This window comes from Schistocerca gregaria, chromosome 9 (assembly GCF_023897955.1).
Source record: "Schistocerca gregaria isolate iqSchGreg1 chromosome 9, iqSchGreg1.2, whole genome shotgun sequence".
In the NCBI taxonomy this organism is placed as follows: domain Eukaryota; kingdom Metazoa; phylum Arthropoda; class Insecta; order Orthoptera; family Acrididae; genus Schistocerca; species Schistocerca gregaria.
The window spans coordinates 83,158,577-83,174,210 of record NC_064928.1 but is presented as its reverse complement, the minus strand read 5'-3'; the positions used below and the strand labels follow the sequence as shown (position 1 = coordinate 83,174,210).

Here is a 15,634-nt window from a genome sequence, read left to right as displayed (position 1 = left end):
CGATTTTATTTACATGTAAGATATTGCTCTCTCAACAATGAGCTTCATCGACTTTGTTACTTCGGCATGATTAAATAAACGAAAGACGAAATTGTTGCGAATGAAACAATGGCATTGACATTTACATTCCTCCTTGTCAAAAATATTTGGCTATTTTTTTCTGAATATTTTCGATGATGTGTTTAGGTAGGACAGCTGAAATTACTGCGCGAGGTGTCAAAAATATTTGGCCCCTTTTTTCGAATACTTCACTATTTCCGAGGGTTTCTTTAAGCATAAACCTAAGAGTATAGCATGTTTTACTGCGAATGAAACGAGTAGCGATGACATTTGTATACTTGTTTGTCACAAGTATTTACCTTCTCAAATCCATAACAACGCATTCGATGGGTTGTGAAATGAGAATCTACCTTCCCAGGGTGACGAAACCCTCCACTCGTCCGTGGGTCTTTTGAATCACTGTTAATTCTGCCTGGTAGGATTCCACAACTAACGACCGATGCTATGCTACTTCTGACATATGAACTATTTCAATAATGTCAGGCATTTATTACTACCAATTTTGTATGACTGTACCACTTTAGCATCTGAACTTCCAGACATAGCAGTGGATAAGCACGTTGAAATTTGCTGTATGCAGATACTTGGTATTGCGATTCATTGTTGACACATTTAATCGACAATGCGCCAGCTAACACATCTCAATATGTGCTGTGGTCCGCTGCATCGGGGTAAACTGCAGTTCTCATCGAGTGCTGCCGATTTTAAGATTTGCGTCCAAGGCTGCCGTAATGGGAGAGGAATGCGCCGCCATTGGTACTAATTCGACCTGTAACCTTCCAAGGGGCTGTTAATGGTCTGGTGTTGATCTTCAGAGAAGGGAAGAGACACCCATTCTGCTTTTTGTAGTTTTTAAAAGAAACAGATTCTTGGGTTTAAAATCTTCTATTTCGTAGCCGTGTGGTAATTATCAGTTCTCATAATATGCGTTCCGTTTACTGAACACGGTACAATACACGTACCAGTAAATTTAAGGACCACGTAAGTGAGCGTAAAAAGATTTCGGTTACTTCGAAATTTCAGCTTTGAAGCATGTTTTCGAGACAGTGCACCGTGCGTAAAAGAAAGCACACAGCAGATTTTCGATTCTTAAGTCTACATTATTTAAGTCAAGCTCGGAAAAAAACTAAACATGAAACCCATTCGGTCAGAGTAAATGTTGAAGTAATCGTCTATTTTTAATACGCAGCTAGCATCCCCCAGCACTTAACAAGAAGGACAGGGACATAGATTTGTTGTCTTCGAATGTTTCCTATGTATAAGCTGTTTTGCTAATATGGAGCAAAGGCGCAACAGGAACCTGAAAGGTGTTCTAACACACATGTATTTTTTGTTCACAGGTGAATTACGCTGCTACTGTCAACATACGTTGAGGACTGAAATTTCGAGTTGCTGGGATGATGATTTACGAAAATAGGCACATAAGACTAGAAACATATTGTATTCTGCTCCAAAGATGTCATTTTAAGAAGTTTTACTTTATTCCGATACATAAAAGATACGACGTTAATTTACTACATAGGCGCCGAGAGTTTTGTCAACAGATTTCAGAGGTACAACTTGAGTACTGAACTCACCGCTTCGTTTCATAATTCCGAGATCGATTGCGACCATTCGATCTACTTCATGACTACTGCATTAGATTAAAATTTCTGTCTAAACTGTAACCTAATATTCTATGTAATAAAAGTTGGTTCTGATTAAAATCAACAGAAGTATTCGGCCACTACATAAAATTGTTTGAAATTATCCTTCCCTTCCCACATCAAGTCTTTTTGCTTGTAACTTTTTATATCACCCTTCTTCGTGCTGTTTAAGTTCTCATAGTTAGTAACTTTTTTTAATCTTTCCTAGCTATACTTAAGTGTGTTGGGAATCAAAGCCACCTCTTGTTTCCATTGACATAGTTTGTGTGGCTGAAACCTTCCATATAGATATTACTCCTACAAGGCCTGATAAGAGAACACAACGCATTTTAATTTTGACACGATTGTAGAAAAGTCTTTTGAAGCAATTATGGTGTTTAAGTAGAAGGATGAGGTCAAAGACCTCGATTGTGATAAGTAATTTTCATAAAAGAACTTTTTTAATTATTAATAATTACAACATCGATAAGATAGATCGATAAATTTCGTAATACTTCGCATAAACAAAATAAAATTTCAGTTTCGTGACACCCTGAAGAAACGGATTCATTCAGTTACCATAACAGTAACATTGTTTTATTTTTCATTTTGGCGTTTTTCTAGTGATAATTGTGTTTAAATGTTTTAGTCCTTCTACCCGCATTTGAACTCGATCTTGTCAGTATATTATGAACACATTTGCATGCGAACAAAACCGTTAGATTGTGAGTGACTTCGGATGCCGTTTAGACCATGAATTGTTCCCTTAATTGGCCGACAATCTTAATTTGATGAAAGTAAACATCGTCCGCAGTAGGCTGTAATGTAAACGATCGTTATTTAATTTGGACAGCTTGTGGTTTTCAAGCACATGTTTGCTATCACGTACAACATATTGTAATTATCTCTGTACTTTACTTTTTGTTTGTGTAAAGAAAAATAATGCGATAATTACAGTATGTAATACGTATTATGGACATGTGTTTAAAAATGACAAGTTATCGAAACTAGCTAATCGTATGACTTAAATAAAGATCGTTTACATCAAAGCCCATAATGGACACAGTCTTCTTTTATTAAGTACTTGGAGGCTGTGGATACACACAAAAACAAAGAAATTCTGATGCAGGGCTCAGCAATATCAAGCCAACGTCAGCATCATCTACTACAATGGAAGGGGGGGGGGGGGTACTTTATGCCCACACTAAAAAAGGTTAAGATCGTTAATGTTTGTTGACTTATCACAACATTCTTCTTAAACTGGTGTGTAAATAACGTCCTGAACCTGAATTACTGGATATGATATTCACTGGGGAATACGACATCTACTACTAAGTCATAATTTTTGAGTTTTAGTTTAAGTGAAAAATTAGAAACATTTGTTGAATCCGGTAGAAGAATTCATTACAAACAATAAATATTTTTTTCAAAATTTTTAAACAGTAACTGACTAGATTGCAATATTTTCAAAAGGTGGGCATAAGGTACCCGCTCTTCATTTTGTTTATGCCTGGTAAAAAAAGAAGAAGCAGCCTGATATAAAGGTAGGACGTAGTGGTAGTTACTATACGATATCAACTGGTGTGGCTGCTTACGTGTGCATTTTTCGAGAGGACACTGTATTAGTATTGTCTAGCATGAAGGTGGCACCATTGATGAATCGAGATTTTGATATTTTATAGGGGGGAGTTCAAGAAGGGAGGCAGGGACTGATTATTCCCCTCCAAACATAATACCGCGTAACCCTCCTAGAAATAGGGACATTCTCTTTGACCATTTCGCAGATACTTGCAATTTCGTTTTTGCTTTCTATAGCTGGTGTCAGCCCAAACAAAATCCTCTCGTTACGTCTTTCATACGACTCCCAATGTCGACGGAAAACGTCGGTTAGTTTGCCATTCATAATGTGGTTTACCTGCTTTCTGAGTATAGGATAACGTGTGCGCTAGAATGGCGTATCTAACGTGCCAACAAGTAAGTCTTGTTACTAAGAAAATTTGGTAGTTGGCAGCCGAATCATACTGCGTGACCCTTTTACAAAAACGAAATTAGAAATACCTGCCTAACCACCAGAAAATATCACCTGACTACTCTTGGGAGGGGAACCCAATATACTGTTGAAAGATCCCAGACTGTATACAGTGATACAGTGGCCAAGAAGCGTGGGGAGCGGGGGGTGAGTTCCCGCTGTTCCCGTTTACAGACAAATTACTTGAAAAAAACTGCAAGTGTAACTGGACTTATGAAATTGAATTTTTCGGCAAGTACAGTGAGAAATGGGTGTGCAATTCAGAAATCGATGACGAGCGGATAGCTAAGAAAAAGCATAGATGTGATCCCGATGGGAACATAGACCACTCATTGTCGAAGCCAGGATTTAGACTTACAGAATAGGGCTTTTTTTACCAATGGAAGTATGTTTGACATCTTTGGCTGTGGTGAGCTGCTAGAACCGTGAAGTACGCGGCTGCGACAGTGAGTGCGAAGTTCGACCAGAAGAGGAAACCTTTCTGTTGACTGCATAATGAACAACATGTTAATTGATACGCTGAATGTTATTATGCAATAAAATGCGAAGATCTCGGGTTCAGAAAGCAATTTTATGTTCCAGCGGGTCTTCGAACCATGAATACTAAAACATGATTCCTGTGCGACGGTCCAATATACTTTCCATATTGAAATACGATTGAGAACTGTGTGGACTTACAGTTTTGCAAACTGCAAATTGGAGTGTTCTGAACACGATACTTCAAGGAGAATTGGGCAAAATATCGTCAGTGCGTACATAGATACAGGTAGGCATAACGAATAAACGCTGACAGAGAAACAATAAAACTGTTTACGCCAACTCGTAGTAGCTCTGTTACTACTTTTATGTTTCGATTTTTATGGAAAAAAATTAGTTGACCCCTTTTTGATCCTCCTTGTACGTTAATAGAGACACAGCAAATCAACACCTTCAGTGTTAAAATCTGTTTGAACAATAAAAATTTTTTGTACTTTCTCAATAAAGTGTGTTCTGAAGTATGACTGTTAATCTTTTACCTTAATATGTACCTTATTATAACAACCTGCAGAACGAGAATCTGTCTACCATCAGTGACATCTGTCCATGTATATCGTTGTATCACATATGCAGCCTTCCCTAGCATACAGAAGAACTCGTATAAGAAATATCAGTATTAACAGGAGAGCTATAAACGTGAATCAATTTCCTTTTTTATGTTCCTATGTAAAATTGTCTAAAAATGTGATACATTTAAATCTCCTGTATTACGTCACATCCCGTGGATAATTTATGAACTGTGGGTTACTGTTTTACATCACTATATGGCCACAATCCTAGAAGAAATTTACCTAATCAAATACAATGTGTATCTCAATGAAATCTTTCGATACATTCTGATGTCTAGAGCGTATTACCAGAGAGAAATGATTGTGACACAAACCCAACGTCAGCGTACAAATGGGATGGTGATTGTGCGAACAGAGTGCACGTCCCACATGAAGTAGAAAGGGTTTGTCATTATACTCCGATTGTCGCAGGTGTAAATCGCTCATACTGAGTTTTCGCATGGTAACTTCCGTGATACTTCTTCAAATGTGGCCACCAAAGACTGAAAACTCATCTATGACCGACAGAGCAGTTGCCCTGCCTCTGATGTCGTCGATGTCGACGGGATGCTGTAGGACGTCAAACGGGCCGACTTGGAGCAGGAGAGGCATTTCAGGACATTTTAATTTCCAGTGTCTATACTTTTACAAATAAATTCATAAAACTTTGTCAGCATCACCAGGAAGGATTCAGGATTCACACTCATTGCAGTGGAAGTTCGAAAACATAACAAAATATTTTTTTTACGTGTGAAATTTCATCATTCTTTCATTTACTAATGCCTGCATTTGTTGCTATAGGTACACTTTTCTTCATAAGTTAGAGAGATTCTTCGATGAATTTTGCGCATCATACGTACCACACTCACAGGTGTATGAAACTCTAGAGTTTATGTAATTTATGAAAAACGAATGAACTGTTATATTTTAAACTTAATGTTTAGGAAAAACACAAATTTTATAGTTATTTACCTCAATTTTTACCACAGTTTTTAATAGATTTCGAAAATTCTAGAGTTTCACACACCTTTAAGTATGATTTGTATGCTGTGCACAATTCATCGAAGAATCTCTCTTACTTGTGAAGAAAAGTGTACCTATAGCAACAAATACTTCCATTAGTATGTGGAAAAATTGATGAAATTTCACATGTAAAAAAATTATTTCGTTATGTTTTCGAACTTCCACTGCTATGAGTGTAAAGTCAAAAATTTAGAAAAATATTCCCAACCCATGTTAAACAAAAATTAGTCCAAACACTAGTCTTGCCTAATCTTTACTACTGCGATGTAGTTCAACACGGCACAAATAGTGAAAATTCTAGATGCCTCGAGGTAGTGATGAATGCTTGCGTTAGATACGTATGCAATATTCGGTTGTATGATCATATCAGTCCTTCATACTCCCAGCTAGGTTGGATACGCCCACATAAGGCACGCGATCTCCACACGATGTGCTTACTTCATCGATTTCTTAGCCACTGGTGCTCACAATACTTATCTTCTCACATTAAACACCTATCATCATTCCACAATCGCAACACCAGATCGGATACGTCTATCATCTTGGCTGTACCTTTACATAACACAAAATCTTTCCCCGTGTCATTCTCCATCTCAGCCATATGACTATGGAACGCGCTCCCCTGTGATCTGCGTCTTATCCAGAACTACTCAACATTCAAGAGGGAACTCACATATTAGGGACGGTATAGCGACCATTGTTCTGCCCCTCTCATCTCTTTCTTTCTCCTCTCCATCACAGCTTCGAATTTTCCCATTCCATTTCTATTCCTCTAACCTATCTACCTCTTATATATCTCTTTTACCTCATTCTATCGTCTTATGTCTCTGCTCGATGAGAATAACTCACAAGCTGCAAGAACATAACGAGAAAATTACCAACTAACAATAGGATTGACATTCACAAAAGAAAAGTATGTTTACTTTCATATACATAGTCATTACTATTATTATTATTATCATTATTATTCTTGATTGTTATAATTATTTTTTATTGTTATAGTTATCATTGTACTACTGTTATAATCACTATTTTTCTTCTTCAACATCAATACTGCATAATACATCATATGTCCTTAATGTTCTGTAGAAACTGTAACTCGTTCAATCTGAGTATGCCTGGTTAGGTGTAAGAGAGGGCCTGAAGGCCCTAATCTTGCCAGGTAAAATAAATGCATAAATAAATAAATAAATTCTGAATCCTTCCTGGTCATGCTGACAACGTTTCACGATTTTTTTTTTTTGCAAAACTATAGACAGTGGGAATTAAAATGTCGTGTGGTGCCTCTCCTGGTCCAAGTCGGACGTTTGACGTCCTCCCCCCCCCCCCCCCCCCCCCCCTTAACTTGGCCCATTGTTCCTCGAGAATCAGGAGGTGGCGGATTCAATGGGCGAAGTTCGTCTGACCATTTGCGGTGTCCGGTCGAGGCGACGGCCGTCTACCAGAGCTTGCAGCGGTTGTCAGGGTTCATGCGCGACCCGCTTGGGCAGCTGAAGGCCTCGGCGAAGTTGGGCAGGTTGGAGAGCGTGCCCTGCACCCTCACGTGGTTGGGCGCGTGCTCGTCCTCCAGGGCCCACTTGAGGCCACTGGGCGTGCTCGCAGTACACCACATCTGGAACCGAGCAACACACTTTGTCATCCTCTGCCCCACACCCAGACACTGATCTTGACAGGTTCAACATCTGTTCTGAACCAAGGCCCTAACCTGGTATTTGCTTACCCGCCATTTCCCTGCAAGGGAATACATTGTACTTCGTTCAAGATCACATTAGGATAGACGGTTACATAGAACGTAATGGGGTGAGGCTCGCGCAGGGACCACAACATGAATTCACTCAACACACGACGCTTGCTGTATAGCAGCTACGAGACCTTCACCCCGCCACTGCTAGAACACTTTCCGTCTGAAGATATGTTACTTTCTACACTCCTGGAAATTGAAATAAGAACACCGTGAATTCATTGTCCCAGGAAGGGGAATCTTTATTGACACATTCCTGGGGTCAGATACATCACATGGTCACACTGACAGAACCACAGGCACATAGACACAGGCAACAGAGCATGCACAATGTCGGCACTAGTACAGTGTATATCCACCTTTCGCAGCAATGCAGGCTGATATTCTCCCATGGAGACGATCGTAGAGATGCTCGATGTAGTCCTGTGGAACGGCTTGCCATGCCATTTCCACCTGGCGCCTCAGTTGGACCAGCGTTCGTGCTGGACGTGCAGACCGCGTGAGACGACGCTTCATCCAGTCCCAAACATGCTCAATGGGGGACAGATCCGGAGATCTTGCTGGCCAGGGTAGTGGACTTACACCTTCTAGAGCACGTTGGGTGGCACGGGATACATGCGGACGTGCATTGTCCTGTTGGAACAGCAAGTTCCTTTGCCGGTCTAGGAATGGTAGAACGATGGGTTCGATGACGGCTTGGATGTACCGTGCACTATTCAGTGTCCCCTCGACAATCACCAGAGGTGTACGGCCAGTGTAGGAGATCGCTCCCCACACCATGATGCCGGGTGTTGGCCCTGTGTGCCTCGGTCGTATGCAGTCCTGAGTGTGGCGCTCACCTGCACGGAGCCAAACACGCATACGACCATCATTGGCACCAAGGCAGAAGCGACTCTCATCGCTGAAGACTACACGTCTCCATTCGTCCCTCCATTCACGCCTGTCGCGACACCACTGGAGGCGGGCTGCACGATGTTGGGGCGTGAGCGGAAGACGGCCTAACGGTGTGCGGGACCGTAGCCCAGCTTCATGGAGACGGTTGCGAATGGTCCTCGCCGATACCCCAGGAGCAACAGTGTCCCTAATTTGCTGGGAGTGGCGGTGCGGTCCCCTACGGATCCTACGGTCTTGGCGTGCATCCGTGCGTCGCTGCGGTCCGGTCCCAGGTCGACGGGCACGTGCACCTTCCGCCGACCACTGGCGACAACATCGATGTACTGTGGAGACCTCACGCCCCACGTGTTGAGCAATTCGGCGGTACGTCCACCCGGCCTCCCGTATGCCCACTATTCGCCCTCGCTCAAAGTCCGTCAACTGCACATACGGTTCACGTCCACGCTGTCGCGGCATGCTACCAGTGTTAAAGACTGCGATGGAGCTCCGTATGCCACGGCAAACTGGCTGACACTGACGGCGGCGGTGCACAAATGCTGCACAGCTAGCGCCATTCGACGGCCAACACCGCGGTTCCTGGTGTGTCCGCTGTGCCGTGCGTGTGATCATTGCTGGTACAGCCCTCTCGCAGTGTCCGGAGCAAGTATGGTGGGTCTGACACACCGGTGTCAATGTGTTCTTTTTTCCATTTCCAGGAGTGTAAGTTTGTGAACGAGCTTACGTTGATGTCATCCCCGGCTCAAGTGCTTTCATTACCGGAAATAGCAATTTTACCCTGTGAATAAGATTTCTACATCTATACTCTATTACGATTTCTTCCTGTTCCATTCACGTACGGAGCGCGAGAAGAAAGTCTGAATGCCACTATGCGCGTAGTACTTATTCTAATCTTGTTCTCACTATCCCTATCTGAGCGATACCTAATAGGTTGCGGTATATTCCCAGATAATGATTTAAAGCCAGTTGTTGAAAGTTTGTTAATAGACTTTCTCGAGACAGTGTATGACTATCTTCGAGGGCCCTCCATTTCAATTCGTTCAGCACCTCTGTGACACTCCCCCACAGATCAAACGACCCCTAGGTACTTAACGTCGGTAAACAGGCGGCACGCGGCGTTTAATGTTATAATGTTACTTTTAGTTGTTACTTTCGACTTATATCGTCCTTGAGAACAGTCGTAATAACATCATTACAGTTGAAACAGCATGACTGAATCCACGGCCAGATACGATAACTTGTTAGTAAGAAAGCTGTGACTTCTCAATAACCTGTGATTTGTGACATTCACGTGATTTCGTACCCACCCCTACTATCCAGTTCAAAGTGATTAAACGGTTCAAATGGCTCTGAGCATTATGGGACTTAACAGCTGTGGTCATCAGTCCCCTAGAACTTAGAACTACTTAAACCTAACTAACCTAAGGGCATCATACACATCCATGCCCGAGGCAGGATTCGAACCTGCGACCATAGCAGTCGCACGGTTCCGGACTACGCGCCTAGAACCGCGATACCACTGCAGCCGGCCAAATTGATTACCCAGTGACTTTGTGGTCATATTTTGGTTTCACGCCATGACGAACATCAATGAGCTGTACTTAACGTTACTTTAATTTACATGTGGCAATACGCCCGCTGCATGAGGCTCTTCCACTTCTGCCTGTCCAATGCGCTGTTTGTGCAGTTGCTGTTCACCTTAGTTATGTCCTCCCGAATGTTATCCCGCCATTTGATTCTGGGTCATCCTATTCCTCTCGTTCCATCTATTGCTCTGCTGATTGACATTCCAGGTAGTCTTTTCTCTGTCATCCTTGCTATATGGCCCGTCCAATTCAACCTTCTTCTCTTGAGCATTTCGTCAATGTTACGGTGTTTGTACATCCATCTTAATACTTCATTTCTTCTTATTCTCCATTCAATGTTATTTTCGTCATATACAGGCTCAAAAATTTTCCTTTCGAATATTAACAGTTTTTCTTCCTCTTTATTTCTAAATATTAATGTTTCACATCCATATAACATCACACGTATAATGGTCGATTGATATAAGCTGATTTTGAAGTTACTGCTAAGTGATCTTTTTCTTAGAATTTCGATGAAACTAAAAAGTGTCTTTTTTTCTGTTGCCAAACGGGCATCTATTTCTATATCTGTTCTGTTGTTATTACTAAAAAGACTTCCTAGGTACTTGAAGTGGTCAACAGTCTTGAAACTGAATCCATCTACAGTCAGAGGTGCATCTTTTCTGGTTTTCTTACTTATGGGCAGATATTCTGTGTTTTCTTCATTGACATGTAATCCTGTTTTCTCAGCAATGTTCTGATTGGCTCTGAGCACTATGGAACTTAACATCTGTGGTCATCAGTCCCCTAGAACTTAGAACTACTTAAATCTAACTAAGCTAAGGACATCACACACATCCATGCCCGAGGCAGGATTCGAACCTGCGACCGTAGCAGTCGCGCGGTTCCGGACTGAGCGCCTAGAACCGCTAGACCACCGCGGCCGGCAATGTTCTGATTAATTCTGTTTTGGAACTGCTTATTAGTGCTACATCATCTGCATAGGAGAGTCTAGTAACGTTCACATTCTGTAGCTGGTCCCTTGTGGACGGGTTTTAGAAAATTCTCTATCGATCTTCTCTAGGACATGGTTAAATAAAATAGCTGAAGTGGCATCCCCTTGTCTCAGTCCGGTGTACGCCTTAAAATCTTCAGTTTCTCCTACCGGTGTCTATACGCGACATAAGGTTTCGTCTATACACATTTTAACTAATCTGATTAATTTTAATGGTATTTTAAATTCCTTCATTATATTTAGGAGTGTCTGTCAGTGTATGCTGTCATAGACCTTTTTAAAATCCAGGAATAATATGTGCACATCTTCTTTCAATTCCCATGCCTTTTCAGTCACTTGTCTTAGGGTGAATAAGTGATCTAATGTGGATCTATTTCTTCGGAAACGGCATTGGTTGTCCCCAATCGGCTGTACTGTTATTGGAATCAGCCTGTTTAATAGGCAGCTCGATAAGATTTTGTAAGTGACATCCAGTAAGGCAATTCGTCTGTAGTTATGACAAACAAGTGGATCATTCTTGTTAAATATGGGGCACACAGTTGCAGTTTTCCAATGTGCACGAATGGTTTATCTCTTCGAAATTGTTTCTCTTAGCGCCTGTATTTCTAATTCCAGTTGTGGGTCTCCGTTCTTTAATAACTCAGCCTATATCTGGTCTTCGCCATAAGCCTTGTTATTCTTTAATTTCTTTATTGCTTGCTGTATTTCATTTACTGATAGGGTAGCAACTGTATCAGCTGTATCAATCAGTTGTACTCTGCTGAAATTGTGGAACTGCGTGCTTTCATTTGGTGTAAGAATATTATATTTTAGTTGAAAAGAGGCCGACATACGTGGTAATGCTTAAGGGAATCCTTGCTTTTTCGAGCATTTTTGACAAATTTCAATTTCGAAACGTAACAGAAACTAGACCGTACTTTCGGTAACAATATACTTTGCACAATTTAAAGATACAACCAGTCTCTTCTCAAAGGCGGATTTTCGTTGCTTCCTGAGTACTCGTTTCATCGTAATCATTGCGATTAGAGATTGGCGCATTTCGCCTACTGGAGATACGTATGAACAAGACGAATAAGTGCCAGCTCTATCGTTGCCTTTAATAACTGTTATGTTTTATGCACATAAATTTACATAAATCTGTAATATCAGGAGTGCCATTTATTTGCATTGGCGTCTTTATGAACCTCGTGCTCGCATATGTTGCATTCCATTTATGTATTGTTGCAGTGTGCGCATCGGGACTTCCCCTTTGGATAGAAAAAAAGTCGTGCCACAATTCCTTATTGTGTACGCGTGTGGTAGCCTTCGTGATGTAATCACTTGCCTTGTACTTGTATGAAACCAAGCACTTACGGAATTGTGAGAAGTTCATGATCATCAGTGCGAGTGCTTACCTTAAGGCAGAAAAACAACAGGACACTAACATTTGCGCATCACAGCCAGTATAAACTTTCTAATGTCTCGGTATTAGTGAAAGTACACGAAACTCAATTTCGAGAGAATATAGATGAACTTCGTGTCTTGTATCTCAAAAAAAAAAAAAAAAAAAAGAGTTCTGGTGGGCGGCAAAAGTTTACGTTTAACAAGTTTGCACAGGTATAGGTAAGAAGGAAAGTAAAAGACATATGTGTGGAGAAACAGCTTCCAACAGTAGCAGCCGTATTGGAAAAGTTGAGTACTGAAGCGAAAGACTCTCCTGATATGAGTGAAACAACCCTTTTGCGTGCTCTTCGGAAATGGGGCTTCACATTAAAAAAGTCCAGTATAAAACTTACGCTGATAAAACGTAACCGAGTAGCAGGGAAAGGAAACAAGTTCTTTAAGGAAATAAGACACCGAATAGACTGTTTGTAACTCTGAACGGTTGTCGTGCAAATCTACATCTACATCTACATCTACATGACTACTCTGCAATTCACATTTAAGTGCTTGGCAGAGGGTTCATCGAACCACAATCATACTATCTCTCTACTATTCCACTCCCGAACAGCGAGCGGGAGAAACGAACACCTAAACCTTTCTGTTCGAGCTCTGATTTCTCTTATTTTATTTTGATGATCATTCCTACCTATGTAGGTTGGGCTCAACAAAATATTTTCGCATTCGGAAGAGAAAGTTGGTGACTGAAATTTCGTAAAATGGTCTCGCCGCGACGAAAAACGTTTATGCTGTAATGACTTCCATCCCAACTCGTGTATCATATCTGCCACACTCTCTCCCCTATAACGCGATAATACAAAACGAGCTGCCCTTTTTTGCACCCTTTCGATGTCCTCCGTCAATCCCACCTGGTAAGGATCCCACACCGCGCAGCAATATTCTAACAGAGGACGAACGAGTGTAGTGTAAGCTGTCTCTTTAGTGAACTTGTTGCATCTTCTAAGCGTCCTGCCAATGAAACGCAACCTTTGGCTCGCCTTCCCGACAATATTATCTATGTGGTCCTTCCAACTGAAGTTGTTCGTAATTTTAACACCCAGGTACTTAGTTGAATTGACAGCCTTGAGAATTGTACTATTTATCGAGTAATCGAATTCCAACGGATTTCTTTTGGAACTCATGTGGATCGTCTCACACTTTTCTAAATCGCTTTGCAGCTGATACTGGTCTTCGGATGACCTTACTAGACGGTAAATTACAGCATCATCTGCGAACAGTCTAAGAGAACTGCTCAGATTGTCACCCAGGTCATTTATATAGATCAGGAACAGTAGAGGCCCCAGGACGCTTCCCTGGGGAACACCTGATATCACTTCAGTTTTACTCGATGATTTGCCGTCTATTACTACGAACTGTGACCTTCCTGACAGGAAATCACGGATCCAGTCGCACAACTGAGACGACACCCCATAGGTCCGCAGCTTGATTAGAAGTCGCTTGTGAGGAACGGTGTCAAAACCTTTCCGGAAATCTAGAAATACGGAATCAACTTGAGATCCCCTGTCGATAGCGGCCATTACTTCGTGCGAATAAAGAGCTAGCTGCGTTGCACAAGAGCGATGTTTTCTGAAGGCATGCTGATCACGTGTCAATAGATCGTTCCCTTCGAGGTGATTCATAATGTTTGAATACAGTATATGCTCCAAAACCCTACTGCAAACCGACGTCAATGATATAGGTCTGTAGTTAAATGGATTACTCCTACTACCCTTCTTGAACACTGGTGCGACCTGCGCAATTTTACAATCTGTAGGTACAGATCTATCGGTGAGCGAGCGGTTGTATATGAGTGCTAAGTAGGGAGCTATAGTATCAGCGTAATCTGAAAGGAACCTAATCGGTATACAATCTGGACCTGAAGACTTGCCCGTATCAAGCGATTTGAGTTGCTTCGCAACCCCTAAGGTATCTACTTCTAAGAAACTCATGCTAGCAGATGTTCGTGTTTCAAATTCTGGATTATTCCATTCGTCTTCCCTGGTGAAGGAATTTCGGAAAACTGCGTTCAATAACTCCGCTTTAGCGGCACAGTCGTCGATAACAGTACCATCGGCACTGCGCAGCGAAGGTATTGACTGCGTCTTGCCGCTTGTGTACTTTACATACGACCAGAATTTCTTCGGATTTTCTACCAAATTTCGAGACAATGTTTCGTTGTGGAACCTATTAAAGGCATCTCGCATCGAAGTACGTGCCAAATTTCGCGCGTCTGTAAATTTTAGCCCATCTTCGGGATTTCGCGTTCTTCTGAACTTCGCATGCTTTTTCCGTTGCCTCTGCAACAGCGTTCGGACCTTTTTTGTGTACCACGGGGGATCCGTTCCATCTCTTACCAATTTATGAGGTATGAATATCTCAATTGCTGTTGCTACTATATCTTTGAATTTGAGCCACATCTCGTCTACATTCGCATAGTCAGTTCGGAAGGAATGGAAATTGTCTTTTAGGAAGGCTTCTAGTGGCACTTTATCCGCTTTTTTAAATAAAATTATTTTGCGTTTGTTTCTGATGGATTTGGAAGAAATGGTATTGAGCCTAGCTACAATGACATTGTGATCACTAATCCCTGTATCAGTCATGATGCTCTCTATCAGCTCTGGATTGTTTGTGGCCAAGAGGTCAAGTGTGTTTTCGCAACCATTTACAATTCGCGTGGGTTCGTGGACTAACTGCTCGAAATAATTTTCGGAGAATGCATTTAGGACAATCTCGGAAGACGTTTTCTGCCTACCACCGGTTTTGAACAAGTATTTTTGCCAACATACCGAGGGTAGGTTGAAGTCCCCACCAACTATAACCGTATGAGTGGTGTATTTATTTGTTACGAGACTCAAACTTCCTCTGAACTGTTCCGCAACTGTATCATCGGAGTCTGGGGGTCGGTAGAAGGAGCCAATTATTAACTTAATTCGGCTGTTAAGTATAACCTCCACCCATACCAATTCGCACGGAGTATCTACTTCGACTTCACTACAAGATAAACCACTACTGACAGACACAAACACTCCACCACCAATTCTGCCTAATCTATCTTTCCTGAACACCGTCTGAGACTTCGTAAGAATTTCTGCAGAACTTATTTCAGGCTTTAGCCAGCTTTCTGTACCTATAACGATACCGGCTTCTGTGCTTTCTATTAGCGCTTGAAGCTCAGGGACTT

General features: G+C 41.7%; 1 protein-coding gene across 1 annotated transcript in view; it reads right to left on the bottom strand.

Moving 5' to 3' along the window:
- Positions 1 to 7,260: 7,260 nt before the first annotated feature.
- The window catches only part of LOC126291441 (endothelin-converting enzyme homolog), a 278,593-nt gene continuing 270,219 nt past the window's right edge, over positions 7,261 to 15,634 (bottom strand). Inside the window, exon 20 of the mRNA XM_049984955.1 lies at positions 7,261 to 7,434. Within this exon, the coding sequence (XP_049840912.1) occupies positions 7,261 to 7,434 (174 nt within the window). The remainder of the gene's footprint in view (positions 7,435 to 15,634) is intronic.